General features: G+C 42.8%; 1 protein-coding gene across 1 annotated transcript; it reads left to right on the top strand.

The window, feature by feature from the left end:
- The first annotated feature begins 715 nt into the window (after positions 1-715).
- Positions 716-11,989, top strand: Tmem70 (transmembrane protein 70). Its single transcript, XM_027398802.2, has 3 exons — positions 716-1,013; positions 4,701-4,806; positions 11,433-11,989. Exons 1-3 carry the CDS (start codon positions 813-815, stop codon positions 11,885-11,887), a joined length of 762 nt encoding a protein of 253 aa, XP_027254603.1. The 5' UTR covers positions 716-812; the 3' UTR covers positions 11,888-11,989.
- Positions 11,990-14,823: the final 2,834 nt, after the last annotated feature.

The raw sequence follows: 14,823 nt of genomic DNA, 5'->3' as shown, positions 1-14,823 counted from the left end.
TTTTGCCACCTGACCTATTTTGGCTCCAAATTCTAGAATCCGACTCTCCACAATCATTGAATGGTAGACAGTCTGCATTCCCTACCCCACACGACACCTCTTTAAAGGGCAAAGAACATGTGTGTATGGATGAACATATCTGCCAACAAAAATGGAAACTATATTATGTGGAAAAGTTCCACTATCTCCTTCTCGGAGATTGAATTAAATTATCACTTGTTTTGTTTATAGCATATAAAGTATTACATTCTTTTGGGGCTGATATGCCAGAATTATTTCTGACAGGCCAAGATCATTTTTCCAAACCATTCCCCCCACCCCCCAGGACATGGTTTCTCTGAAAAACAGTTCTGGCTGTCCTCGAATTCACAAGAGATCTGCCTACCTTGCCTCCTGAATGCTGGGATTAAAGGCATGTGCCACCAATGCCAGCTTTCCAAAACCACTTTTTGAGATCTAGAAAATGATGCCCACGAGAGTGGAGTATTCAACGAGGCTTCTGGGCTTTGTCTTTTTCACATGCCTCGCCACTCTGTCCTTGCACATGGTCATAAAGCCGACCAAACCCGTAAGATCTCGGAAGCCACGCTAGGCAGGGCGTTGGAATTCTGGGTTCCTTTGCTGCCCGGAACCCACTAGATGGGGAAGGTTGCAGGCCGGCCGCATATTCTGCGTACGCGCGGGCACCAATCCGCCAGCGTGGTCACCGCTAGGGGGCGGGGTCTCGCCGCACGTCAGGGCCTTTGTAGCGAAGGGTGAGGTTTTGGCGTCCTTGGCCGCCCCTGGAGCGTGTGAGCAGCTACACCAACGGCATGCTGCTGTTGGCTTTGGGCGGCCGGTGGGCAGCGGGACTGCGGCCCGGCGGGACGAGGACTACGTGGTGTGCGGCCGCCGCGCTCCGAGGTTCCGGGGTCGCCTTCTGGCGTGCGGCCTCCCGCGTCGAGTCCTCGCGACTGCTGAACCGCGGGCTTCTGCCACGAGCCGAGACCCGCCCGCCACCCGGGGTAGCGCAGGTCGGCCGTCCGTGGGCTGGGGTGGCGGGGAGCGGGCGCAGCGTCCGAGCTGGGGGAGCTCCCGGCCTGCTGTCCTGAGCTCCAGTGCGCAGGGAACCCTCACCGTGTGGGGCCTGGGGGGGGGGGGAGCAGGCCTCGGGCTCGAGTCCGCTGCGTCTGGCAGTCCAGGAGAAAGTGGATTCTTCTCTCTTGGGCTGTTAAAGCACGTCACAGGTTGTCTCTCTCTCTCTCTCTCTCTCTCTCTCTCTCTCCTCTTCTCTCTCGTCTCTCTCTTGTGTGTGTGTGTCCTCTCTCTCTCTCTCTCTCTCTCTCTCTCTCTCTCTCTCTCTCTCTCTCTCTCTCTCTCTGTGTGTGTGTGTGTGTGTGTGTGTACGTGTACAAGGTGTCTTTGTAGCCTCAGCTGGCCTGAGTAGACCAGGTTGACCTCGAACTCACAAAGAACTCCTTACATTTGATTCCCTAGTGCTAGTATTGAAAGCGTGCGCCACCACACTGGGATTAGTTTCTTTCTTACCCAAAAGCTAAAGGTCAGAAAGGTTGATTTCCTAAGAAATTGGTGCAGCGCCAGGAGACAGACTCCAAAAAACTCATATAACTTCCTTGTGAGTTCTGTGTTATCTCTGCTTTTAGGAGTTTCTTTGATTACGGAGAGAGAAGGTGGGTTAATGAATGGTTATCCTTTCATGTTAATGTGAACAAACTACATAGGTCTACATTATAAAATATAAGAATTAATAAACTCTGGTGGGGGGGGGCGGTGCACGGCAGAAGCAGGAGGATCTCTTGAGTCCGAGTCCTGCCTTGTCTACAGAGGGAGTTCCAGGCTGATACACAGAGAAATTCTGTCTCAAAACCACAACAGCAGAGGCAACAACAACAAAAAATGATCCTCAAAACGTAATAATAAAGTTTGAAGAAATGTTTAAAGTAGAAATTGAATTATTTGGTTTTTTTGGAGCAGGGTTTCCATATATAGCCTTGGCTGTTCTGGAACACTTAGACCAGCCTGGCACTGACTTCAGACTCAAAGATCCGGAGTGCTAGGATCAAAGACATGTGCCACCGCGCGCGCGTGCGTGCGTGCGTGCGTGCGTGCGTGCGTGCGTGTGTGTATTTCAAGATAGGGTTTCTCTCTAACTTTTGAGGCTGTACTGGAACTCAGTAGACCAGGATGGCCTCCAACTAATCCACCTGTCTCTGCTTCCCAAGTGCTGGGATTACAGGCCTGCCACCCGGCTCTTAGCTGAATTTCAACACAAAGAAATTAGGCATACTTTTTACATTTTTAACTAAGAGCAGTGTGAAGTTCATTTTTAGATATTCTTTTTCAAATATTTGGGAAACTTCTGATACTGTGCAATTTCATGTAGCTTTCAAGCAGTATTTTTCTAAATGATAAAAGGGCTGGGTATAGTGGTACAGACTTATAAATCCCAGTGGAAGCTCAGGAGGCTGAGGCAAGGGATCAACATGGGCTATATTTTTGGATACCTTTATCTTCGAAACAAAAATGAGGTACAAGGTTTTTAGGGAAACAGGTTTATTTAGTTGTTGATGGTAGGTTTGTTTTTTTTTTTTTTTTTTTTGAGATAGGGTTTCTCTGTGTAACAGCTCTGGTTGTCCTGGAACTGGCTCTGTAGACCAGGCTGTCTTCAAACTCAAGAGATCCACCTGCTTCTGCCTCCCAAGTGCTGAGATTAAAGGTGTGGGACACCACCACCAGTGGAAAGTATTTTTTAAAAATAATACTAGTTACAATGTAAGCAGTTCAAAAATACAGACTTTAAAGCCATTGGATTGGCAGGTTGGCCTGGCCTGTTACTATAGTTTGATCTCTGGACATGGTTGTGCTCACACATGTACACACCCACCAAAACTCTAAACAACCTCAATTTACAGTTTTGCTAAGATTATTGCATTAAAATTAATTTTAAGTCGGGCGTTGGTAGCGCACGCCTTTAATCCCAGCACTCGGGAGGCAGAGGCAGGCGGATCTCTGAGTTCCAGGCCAGCCTGGTCTTCAGAGTGAGTGCCAGGATAGACTCCAAAGCTACACAGAGAAACCCTGTCTCGAAAAAAAAATTAATTTTAAAAATGATTTGTGCATATATAGTGTGTGTGATTAAGTACACACACTTGAAGATCAACATTAGGTGTCCCTTTCCCTTTGTTTTGTTTTTCGAGACAGGGTTTTGCTGGATAGTCTCAGCTGTTCTGGAACTTATCTGTTGACCAGGTTGATCTGGAACTCTGTCAGCCTCTGCTGGTATTAAAATGCTTCCAAGTGCTGGTATTAAAGATGTGGACCACCACTACCCGGCTGGGTGTCTTGTTATTTATCATAAACAAAAACAGACCACAAAATATACAACAGAATCCACTCTAACAGTTTTATTAGAGAGTGGAAGAGGAGTGGGGTTTGTGCACAGGCCTTTCTGGAAGAAACATGGAGGGGAAAGGGACATGTCTGCTTTTTCCTATTGCATGTGTATTGGGGTTATGTAACTACACCACACATGTATATAGGTTGTATAAGGCCCTGGGATGATTAGGCATTTTACCTGAATGCTGATGGCACATGTGCAACTGCCCCCCAGAAATGCTAACACATGAGATGACTTAAGTCTTGGAACCTCAGAAGTGTTGCAAATGATAACATGTCTTTTCTATTATTTTCAGCTTTAATTTAAGGTTTTTATTTTATTTGTATGGGTGTTTTGTCTTCATGCATCTCTGTGCACCACATGTACATGGAGGCCAGGAGATGTTTAGATCCTATGAACTTGGGTTACAGAAGGTTGTAAGCAGCCCTATGAGTGCAGGGACTCAAACCTGGTCTTCTAGAAGAGCAGTAAGCCCTAGCCTCTCCATCCTTCAACCTGATTTTTTTGTTTTTGTTTTTGTTTTTTGAGACAGGGTTTCTCTGTGTAGCTTTGGAGCCTATCCTGGCACTCACTCTGTAGATCAGGCTGGTCTGGACCTCACAGAGATCTGCCTGCCTCTGTCTCCCAAGTGCTGGGATTAAAGGAGTGCACCACCAGGTTGAAATCTTATCTCTTAAAACTCAGGTCTGGGGGCCGGGTGTTGGTGGCAATTGCCAGCCTGGTCTACAGAGAGAGAGAGAGAGAGAGAGAGAGAGAGAGAGAGAGAGAGAGAGAGAGAGAGAGAGGTCTCTTTGAATCTGAAGGTTTTTCTGTTTTTGTTTTTTGATATTTTGTTTGTTTGTTTTTGGCTTTTCGTAAACAGGGTTTCTTTGTGTAATGGCCCTACCTAGCTGTCATGGACCTAATGCTGTAGATCAGACTGGTCTTGAACTCAAGAGAGATTCACCTGCCTCTACCTCCCCAGTGCTGGGATTATACCACCACCACCAGGCTAAATCTGAAGTTCTTTATATCACACTATAACAAGTTCTTTTCATTATAAATAAATAAAAATAAAGCTTTGAGGACTGGAGAGATGGCTCAGTGGTTAAAAGCACTGACTGTTCTTCCAGAGGTCCTGAGTTCAATTCCCAGCAACCACATGGTGGCTCACAACCCTCTATAATGGGATCTGGTGCCCTCTTCTGGCTTGCACTATATACATGATAAATAAATAAATCTTTAAAAAAAATAAATAAAGCTTTGATAAAAACTAAAAATTTGTTCAAAAAGCCAGTTTGTCAATGGTTTCTTGTTTCAATAGATACCTGTTTGGTGGGAACAATGTGTCCGCTGCTTACATACGAAATATGATAAACCAGAAGATGGAAGGCTGATTTATACTGGGAACCTGGCCCGCTCAGTATTTGGTGGGTAATCTGAAGTGATATTATTTCCTTATTTTTCTTTATTTTTGAGATTATAATTTAATTACATTTCTCCATTCCCTTTTCCTGCCTTCAAATCCTCCCATATATTCCTCCTTGCTCTTCTTCAAATTCATGGCCTCCTTCATCAATTGTTATTACATGCATATATGTATGTTTATACATATATGTTCCTACCTATAACCTGTTGAGTCTATACAATGTTACTTCTTTGTGTTCTCAGAGCTGATGGTTTTACACTGGAAAACCAATTGGTGTGCTCTTCCCTGGGGAGGATCACCTCTCCCAAGGCCAGCTTTACTCAATTGCCTGTAGTTCTTTACTTATGGAGTTGAGTCCTCCTGGGCTTGTCCCTACCCAGTAAACATTTTAGTACATTACTTATGTTCTTAGCACTCAATTATTACAACACATAAGGAAAATTGTTTTTTTTTTTTTTTCTTGAATCCCATTGATACATTGTAGAGGTTGAGACTTTCCCTTTTAGGAGTTTTAAAGATATTTGAAGGTTGAATTGTGGTTTTGTGATCTTGTTTGTTTGGGTTTTTGTTGTTGTTGTTGTTGTTTGTTTGTTTTTCGAGACAGGGTTTCTCTGTGTAGCTTTGGTGCCTATCCTGGCATTCATTCTGTAGACCAGGCTGGCTCGAACTCACAGAGATCCACATGCCTCTGTCTCCCGAGTGCTGGGATTAAAGGCGTGCGCCACCATCGCCCGTGGTTTTGTGATCTTAAAGCTAGGTGTTGAAGCTTCCCTTCTTAGGTCACTTGGAGTATTCAACAGAAAAATAAAATTGAATAGTCTAAAAAAGGTGGAAGAATGTTATTATGGTTTGATTTTAGTATTTCTCGAAAGCTTATGTATTTAATGTAGTCTAACTTCCCCCGATGGTGGAAACTTTAGGAGAATGGGCCCTCCTCTAGGTCACTGGGGGTGAGTTCTTGGAGGGAGGAGTATCTTGTTCCTAGCTCTTTCTTGTCCCTCTCTTTCTCTGTTCCAGTTTGTCTGATGGTTTCCCACTATATAACAATACTCTTGTTGGCATGATATTGATCACATACATAGGACTAAGCAATTGTGGGTGTGGGCTGAAATCTCAGAAATTATGAGTCAAAGTTACCTTTTTGTTTTTAATAATTTTTTTTTTTTAAATTTTGGGTGCATGGTGTTTTTCCTGCATGTTTGTCTATGTCAGAGCCCCAGAACAGGATTTACAGACGGTTGTGAGCTGCCATGTGGGTGCTGAGAGTTGAACCGTAGTCCTTTGGAAGAGCAGTCAGTGCTCTTAACCACTGAGCCATCTCTCCAGCCTCCACCTTTTCCTTCTTTTAAATTGCTCTTCTCCAGTATTTGGTTACAATACAAAAGCTGTGACTAAAAGCCTGGTAACATCATTTTTTGTTTGTTTGTTTTTTCAGACAGGATCTCTCTTTATAGTCTTGACTGTCCTGTATGCCTGGCCTTGGTAATACCGCTTTAGAATGGTTGCTTGAAGCTGGGTGGCAGTGTGCCCTTCTTTAATCCCAGCACTTGGGAGGCAGAGGCAGGTGGATCTCTGAGTTCTAGGGCAGCCTGGTCTACAGAGTGAGTTCCAGGACAGACAGGGCTATACAGAGAAATCCTGTCTTGAAAAGCAAAAACAAAACAAAAAAGTAGAGTTGTAGGTTGTGGAGGAAGTTACTGTCTGGGCCTTTCAGTGCTGTGGATAGTGGAGGTCGGTGCTATTTCTGTATGGGAGCTCAGGGAGAAATACTGAGATGGTGCTGGGATTCTAGACTTCTCTTACTGCCACATCGGTAGACTCTAGAAAGCTTTCCCTCTGTTATTGTTAATTCAGCCCCAGGTAATTATAGATACCATATTTGCTGTTTTTTAGGGATGAAAACTTAAAGGTAATGCAGACTCTTAGAGTTGGTAGGAAAGAAAAGATGAATATGCCATATAATCAGCCATATTTGCAATGTTACAATTAAATACGAGTTCAGGCTGAGGAGAGAAGGAACAGAATGGTTGCATCAAGATGGCTTTCCATTGGGTCTTGTCTAATGAGTGAAGTCTGGATATGAGGAGATGTGAAAGGAGCACATGCATTGCAGGTGCAGAAGTACTTAGTACTAGCAGAGGCAGGAAGTTTGTCATGGTTGAAGGGATCTAATGTAGACTTACTTGTCTACACTCCTCTGGGAGTGTCTGAGAGAGAGTGCCTAGATTATAGTGGAGGTGGGAAGATCCACTCTCAGTGTGGTTTTTCCATTCCATGTGTGGAGTCCTGGGCTCAATAAAGAGGAGAGAGCTATCTTCTGATGCTGGATGCAGTGACATTAGGTTCATGCTGCTACACCTTCCTGTGTAATAGTTTCTTTTTAGAAACTGGAACCAATAGAAATATAGTTTCTTACAGTTCTGCAGGCTAAAAGTGTAGAGGTGAAGTGTGCACGGGGTCATGCCCTGGGAAGGCTCTAGGAAGTGCTTATCCCATCCAGCTTCTGTTGGCTACTTAGCATTCTGGGCTTCTGACTTGCCTCACTGTGACTGCTGTTTGCTCTCCTATGGCAGCCTCCTGCATCTCTTATTTTTTTCTGTCCTTATAAGGACACTCTCATTGGATTTAGAGCCTACCTTAATCCAGCATGATCTCATCTTGTTCCTCAGATCTGCAAAGATCTTATTTCCAAATAAGGACACATTATGAAGTTCTAGTCAGGCACCAGTTTAGGGGGCACTACTTAACTCACTACAATGTAAAACAGGAAAAAAAGATATTTTAGAAGGGGTGAGGAGCCGGGCGTTGGTGGCACACACCTTTAGTCCCAGCACTTGGGAGGCAGAGGCAGGTGGATCTCTGTGACTTCGAGACCAGCCTGGTCTACAGAGCGAGTTCCAGGACAGCCTCCAAGCCACAGAGAAACCCTGTCTCAAAAAAAACCAAAAAAAAAAAAAAGGGGGGGGGTGAGGAATATAGGAGGCACCATGGTTCTCATTTATCCCATGCATACTGATGTCATAGCAACCACCTGTGGGAAGAGGAAAGGAACTATTTTAAAATTACTGACAATAGAATTAAGCTTTCAGCCAATAGCAGTATGTAAAAATGGCTGCTTAGTTCCAGCTTCATGAACAGTTGTCAGACTTTTGTTTTTGTCTATTTAAGGGCAAAGCACTAACATTAATTTTAATTACATGTATCTTTTTAATTACATGTATCTTATGAATGAGATTTTGTACCAATTTATTTAAGTTTATTTAAAGGGCCATTTACATATTTGCCATTACAATGTGAGGCTTTTTGGTTTTCTCCTTCTACAAACATTTTATGTGTTGGGGTTACTAATATTTCTGGTATAAATTCAGAATATTTCTGTCACGGACAGGATGTAGCTCAGACTGGCCTCAAACTTCATAGGTGAAGTAGGCTGGCCTTGAATTGATCTTCTCTGTCCACATAAATGCTATGATTGCTGGTGTGTGCCATGCCTAGCTGTGTTGTTTTCCTTTTCGTCTCTCTTTTTTAAAAAATGTAGTCAGATTTCAGTATTTTGACCTTGGTTTCTGGAATTTTTTTTTAAAAGATTTATTTTAATTACCTTTTGAATACATGTACGTGAATGTGTCTTTATGGGAGTATGTCACATGAGACCTCATGTCCTCAGAGGGTGGAGATGTTGGACCTCTCAGAGGCTGGAGTTTCAGGCAGTTGTCAGCCACTGGATGTGGGTGCTGGGAACTGAACTTTGGAAGAGCAGTATTGGGTCTTACCTGCTAAAGCATCTATCTCCACCCCCATGTGTGTTTGTATATAGTGTCTCATGTTCTTCAGGCTGGCCTCAAACCTGCTGTGTAACTGAAGCTGGTTTTGACTTCTGCTTCTACCTTTCATGTTCTGGGGTTACGTGTTTGTACCATCACGTCCAGCTTTGTTTTTGTCTTTTTAGTCATACATAGAATTTTTCATTCCATATTATAAAGGACTTCATGGATACCTCTGTGGTATTTTTTTGACATTTAAATATCTGAACTCTTTGGATTCTTCACAGTTTATGGAATAATGGACTAATTAAATTTAATCATTTTCTTTTTAAATTTTTTAAAGTGTGTTTGTATGTGTGTGTGTGTGATGGCACAAATGTAGAGGTTAAAGAACATTATAGCCAAGTGTGAGGGTGCCTGCATTTAATCCCATACTGGGGAGGCAGAGACAGATAGATCTCTGTGAGTTCAAGGCCAGTCTGGTCTACAGAGCTAGTTGTAAGACAGCTAAGGCTATATAGAGAGAAACCCTTGTTCCAGAAAACAAAAACAGAACAACATTATGGAGTCAGTTCTCTCCTATTTTTATGTGGGTTCTGGGTATTGAAATTAGGTTAGTTAGTCTTTTTGCCTTCTACCCTCCCTCCCTCTTTTCTCTTTTCTCTGTGTAGCTCTGACTATCCAGGAACTCACTATGTAGACCAGACTGAACTTGAATTCAGAGGTCCGCTTGCCTCTGCCTTCCAAGTTAAAGGTGAGGGCCACCATGCTCACTCAGCTCACCCACTGATTTTGATTAAACATAAAATTCAATGTAATTTTGTTGTTGTTGTTTTCTATTTTGCTCTGTTTGTTTCTTTCTTTTTGTATACATCAGTGATACACTAGACTCTCTCTTTGGGGGGGGAGAAAGTGCCACACTATTTAATAATTTACTAGATTTTAATATGAAGGGGCTTTATCTCTTTGCCCTCTTTTTTCCCCAAATGTACTTTGTAATCAACTTTTTAGAATCTCAACTTACATACTTTCTAAGTAGATGGTATTTAAATTATTTTGCTTGTTTCATTTTTTTTGAGACAAAGTCTTGATGTATACTAAGGTTGAACTTGAAATCACAATTCTCTTGCCTCAGCCTCATTCACAAAGGGTCATATTACTTGGTTGACTCCCAACCCAACTACTTACTAACTAGCTGTATGGCATTGTTCATTGCTTTATCCCCTCATGTGTGGGGTGTATATGACAGAGGTTGATATCAGGTATTTTCCTTTTTTGCTTTTATTCTAGTTTCATTTGTTGCTGTTATACGATACTCTGACCAGAAGCAACTTAGGGGGTTATTTATTCAACTTCAGGTTGCACGCCATCATTGAGGGAAGTTGTTAGGACAGGAACTCATGCAAAAACTTGAAACAGAAACCTTGGAGGAATGCTGTTTGCTGGTTCACACACAGACTAGGCTAGGTTTTTTGTGCAACCCAAGACCACCTGCCCTGAGAATGGTGCTGCCAAGTGGACTGAGCACTCCTATATCAATTAGTAATCAAGACAGTCCTCTCTAGACTCACCCACAGGCTGGTCTGATCTGGGTGGTCTCAGCTGAGACTCCTTCCTCAGGTGACTAGGGTATGCCAAGTTGATGGTTAAAGCTAATTACAGCAAACTCTACCTTGGTTTTCGAGACAGGATTTCCTCTGTGTAGCTCTGGCTTTTCTGGAACTCAGTCTGTAATGAACTTGACCTCAAGAGGTCCTCCTTCCTCTGTCTCCTGAGTGCTGGGATTAAAGGCAGCATGTGCTATTATGCCCAGATTGGAGATCATCATTTTGGTTAGACTGGCTGGCTAGCAAGCCGTGAGAATCTGCCTGTCTTAGCCTCTCCAGCTCTGGAGTTATAGGTGTGTGCTGCCAAGCTCAGCTTTTATGTGGATGCTAGAAATCTGAGCTCAGGTTCTCATGTTCCTACAGCAATCACTTTACTTACTGAACGATCTCCCCAGCCAGTAGCTTAGGCTGGCCTGTACCTCACTCTGTCCCAGGCTTGGCATAAATTTAATGGTTTGATTTTCCAGCCCTTGACTCCTTAGTACTGGGATTATAGATATGAGCCACTCAGCTTCTGTTTTCCTCAATGTTTAAGATTTTGGCAGTGCTGGGGGTCAACCTATGGCAGCAAGCATATTAAGCAAATACACCCATAGAGCTAATTCGTATACCTATTCACTTTCCCTCTTTTGGCTTTTTCAGAAGCTGTCTTACCATGTAGTCCATGATGGCCTCAAAATTGTGATTCTCCTGCCTTGCCAATTCTCATTTTTGAAATTATACACCTCTCCTAGGCAAAGCCTAGCACATAGTAAGTAGTCTATTGTGTTTGTTTTTGTTGTTGATGGTGAGTTTATGATTAGTGTATTAGCTTTGTCATCACCGTGACCAAGTATTCAAGAAAACTGCTTCAAGGAGGAAAGATACATTTTGGCTCATAGTTTTAGAAGATTTGTTTATGGTTGCTTGGCCCCATTCCCTTGAATGGGGTGGTAGGAGTGGTAGGGTGGTAGGAGTATATGGCAGAAGAGCTAGCTTCCTCACTTAATGACATAGGAGAAAGAGACAAGGGACTAGGGCGAGATGTCCCCACCAACCAACCTGATTGCAACAGCCAAGGCCTACCTCCTAATGTTCTAAAATTTCCCAAAATTGTGCTATCATAGGGATTAAGTGTTCAGCCATGAAACTAGGGGATCTGTTGCATTCATATTGTAACAATGGCATAGGAAGAAAAGGTTGGATGAATTAATAGAATAATATTGGTTGTTTTGTAAAACTTAATTTTTAATTCTTTTTTTGTTTTTTCTCCTTAGGTGTGAAATGTTTCTCTTATTCTACAAGTATGATCAGCCTTGCACTTTTACCACATCTTCTTTCACAAAATAATATGATATTTGGAAGTCTGCCTTTGCAAATCTTATTTTATGGAATCATGGGAAGCTTTACAGTGATCACTCCCATTCTGCTTCATTTCCTTACAAAAGGCTATGTCATTCGGTTGTACCATGAAGCCACAACTGACACTTACAAAGCCATTACTTACAATGCTGTGCTTTTGGAAACCAGCACAGTGTTTCATCAAAATGATGTGAAGATTCCAGAGAGCTCACATTTATTTACCACCTTTTATGCTAAAACAAAATCTCTATTAGTCAATCCATGGCTCTTTCCAAACCCTGAGGACTATAACCATCTAATGGGTTATGACAAACCATTCACTTTTGATGTAGAAGTTAGTGAACAGAAACTGCATGAGGATGAAAAATGAATCTGTTTTTTGTTTTTGTTTAAATGTCATGTGTATTTCGGTGTATAATGTTACCTATATTTTATTATTGTTAATGATTAAAAAAAGTTTAAAGGCTGAAGACACAGTGCAGTTGGTGTGGTGTTTGCCTTACATGAAGCCTTGGGTTTGACCCTCATCACATAAGTAGATATGCTTGTATACACCTGTAATCCCAGCACTTGGAAAATGGAGGTAGAAAGATCAGAAATTTGGGGTCATCCTTGGCGATGTAGTGGGTTTGAGATCAGCCTGGGCTGTGTAAAACTGTCTTAAAAACAGAAAGTTGATCTGGGCAGTGGTGGTGCACGCCTTTACTCAATGCTGGGAGGCAGAGGTAGGTGAATGTCTGTGAGTTTGAGGCCAGCATAGTCTACACAATGAGTTCCAGGACAGCCAGAGCTGTTAACACAGGGAAAAACCCTGTCTCAAAAAGAAACAACAAAACAGCAACAACAATTAAAAAACAAACAAAAAAACCACCAAAAGTTGAAACAAACAGAATGTCTGATTAATTTTCAGATAATGATGTTCCTATGTAATAAAATGTTTAAAAACAAATTGTTTCTGTAAAAATGTGGATAGTTGTGTATATTCTGCTATATGGATGGCTACATTTATTTATTTTTGTTTTTAGATAAGAGTCTGACTATGTAATATTGGATGCCTGGAGCTTACTGAAGGGACCAGACACTCAGCCCTTGTTTTAGCAGCCATGACAGGCTACAGAAAAGATATGTAGGCCTCTGACACAAGGGAACTCCAGATTCTCTGGCCTCCTGGAGCCTAGGGCCAAAACTGAACACAAAGAAACTCCAGCCCACCCCCACCCCTGCCCCCCCAGCCTCCTAGATACTTGGTTCCTGGGAACTGTTTGGCCACAAAAGAAACTCCAGGGGAGACCAAAACCTCCACTATAGTCTCCAGGATACAGTTCTGAAAACTACTGGTGTCTGTGTACAACAGGCCACCTGCAAGTAACAAGACAAAGCCATAGAAACCACAGAATGTTTCCTCTCAGCACTGACCAATGAGAATAATTGGTACATGGGTATTTCATGCCAAAATATCACTTTGAGAAATTTTCCTAATTGTTCCCAAATGTCAACCAATCAGAAACCAATCCATACCTACTGATGTAATCCTGTGACTTTTGTCATTAAAACCTAGCAGTAGACAGGGAACTTCACCCCCTCTGGAGGCTGCTTCATCAGCTAGCCAGTCGGGGTTCCTGTCATGGTTGGATGAATAATGAAACCTTGCTTTTACAGTTCAATGGGTCTATCTCCCTGGTGGTCTTTGGGGATCTTTTAGACTTGGGCACAACACTTACTATGCAGACAAGCCTGGCCTTGATCTATCTGCGCTGTCTCCTGAGTGCCACCACACCTGAGTTGCGTATAGGTAATATAATAGTGGGTGCCTAGAAGGTGAAGATTGGATGTCACAAGTAAATGAGAGTGGAGATTTTCTGTTCTGTTTTTCTAAATGTATGAATATACTTTTCCTACTTAACACTTTGCAAAATTCATAAATTATAAGAAGCAGTTATAAGAACCGGGCTTTGGTGGCACACGCCTTTAATCCCACCACTCAGGAGGCAGAGGTAGGCAGATCTCTGTGAGTTTGAGGCCAGTCTGGTCTCCAGATGGAGTGCCAGGTTAGGCTCCAAAGCTACACAGAGAAACTCTGTCTCCAAAAACAAAACCAAAAAAACAAAAAAATGAAGAAACAAAAAAAAAAAAAAGTGTTAAGGAGGCTGGCGAAGTTCCAAGTGGCCATACTGTTAACATCTGTAAGAAGATACTAAACTCAACTGGAGAGCTACTGGAGGTAACAGAGCTCCAGCACAGTAAAGTCCAGCCAAGATGTAGAACTTCAGCTTAGGGTCACATGGATATGTGGCAGATGGACAGATGGAGGGAAATTTGGGCCATGTCAAGTAGGGGACTGAGGTGGGCTGAGTAAATCACTGGGACAACTGTTCTCTTACTGTATGTCCCTCAAGGTCCACATGACAGGTTGGTGTGGGTATTGCCATTGATGTGTTAGGTGTCCTCATTATGGTGTCCAAGTCAGGGCACTGCTGCGGTAGAATATTTTAAGGTGTGTGACTTTTGTTTATGCTTCATTTCTTTCACTCTGTGAAATTGTGATTCTTTGCCTGTCTAAAACACCTTATGGTCTAATAAAGAGCTGAACAGACAATAGCGAGTCAAGAGCAAGAATAGGCAGGGCCGGCAGACAGAGAATATAAACAGAAGGAGAAAGGAGGAAGAGAACAAGGAGAGGAGGACATCAGGGCCAGCCAGCCAGCCAGCCATGGAGTTAAGAGTGAAAGTAAGATATACAAAAGAAAAGGAAAAAGCCCAGAGGCAAAGGTAGTCAGGTTCATTTAAGATAAGAAAAGCTGGCTAGATACTAGCCAAGCTAAGGCCAGCATTCATGACTAAAAATAAGCCTCCGTGTGTGACTTATTTGGGAGCTGGGTGGTGAGCCACCCCAAAAGCCAAAAGAACAAAAACAACACACGACATACTGCAGCTTTTGTCAGTCTTATATGTTCTCTGGCTTAATTTTTTTTTTTTTTAACATTCCAATCTCAGTTTCCCCTCCCTCCTCTCCTATTCTCCTCACTTGTCCCCTGTCCCCCCCATCTGCTTCTCGGAGATGGTAAGGCCTCCCCTAGGAAGTCCACTAAGCCTGTCCCATCATCTGGTTGAGGCAGGACCAAGGCACCTCCCCACCCCCAACACTCCTGTGTCTAGGCTGAGCAAGGTATATCTCCATATAGAATGCGCTCCACTAAGTCAGTTTGTGCATTGGAGTTAAATCTTGAACCCACTGCCAGTGACCTCATATATTGTCCCAGCCATACCATTGTCACCTATATCAAGGGAGTCTAGTTTGGTCTTATT

This window comes from Cricetulus griseus, chromosome 2, assembly GCF_003668045.3.
Source record: "Cricetulus griseus strain 17A/GY chromosome 2, alternate assembly CriGri-PICRH-1.0, whole genome shotgun sequence".
Lineage (NCBI taxonomy): Eukaryota > Metazoa > Chordata > Mammalia > Rodentia > Cricetidae > Cricetulus > Cricetulus griseus.
This window is presented reverse-complemented; position numbering and strand designations above follow the sequence as displayed.

Excerpts from the sequence above, each read along its gene's own strand:
- Tmem70 (XM_027398802.2), top strand. The coding sequence starts at position 813 with ATGCTGCTGTTGGCTTTGGGCGGCCGGTGGGCAGCGGGACTGCGGCCC. Across the intron at positions 1,014-4,700 it reads CGCCACCCGGGGTAGCGCAG|ATACCTGTTTGGTGGGAACA; the intron begins GTCGGCCGTCCG and ends TTGTTTCAATAG. Across the intron at positions 4,807-11,432 it reads CCTGGCCCGCTCAGTATTTG|GTGTGAAATGTTTCTCTTAT; the intron begins GTGGGTAATCTG and ends TTTTCTCCTTAG.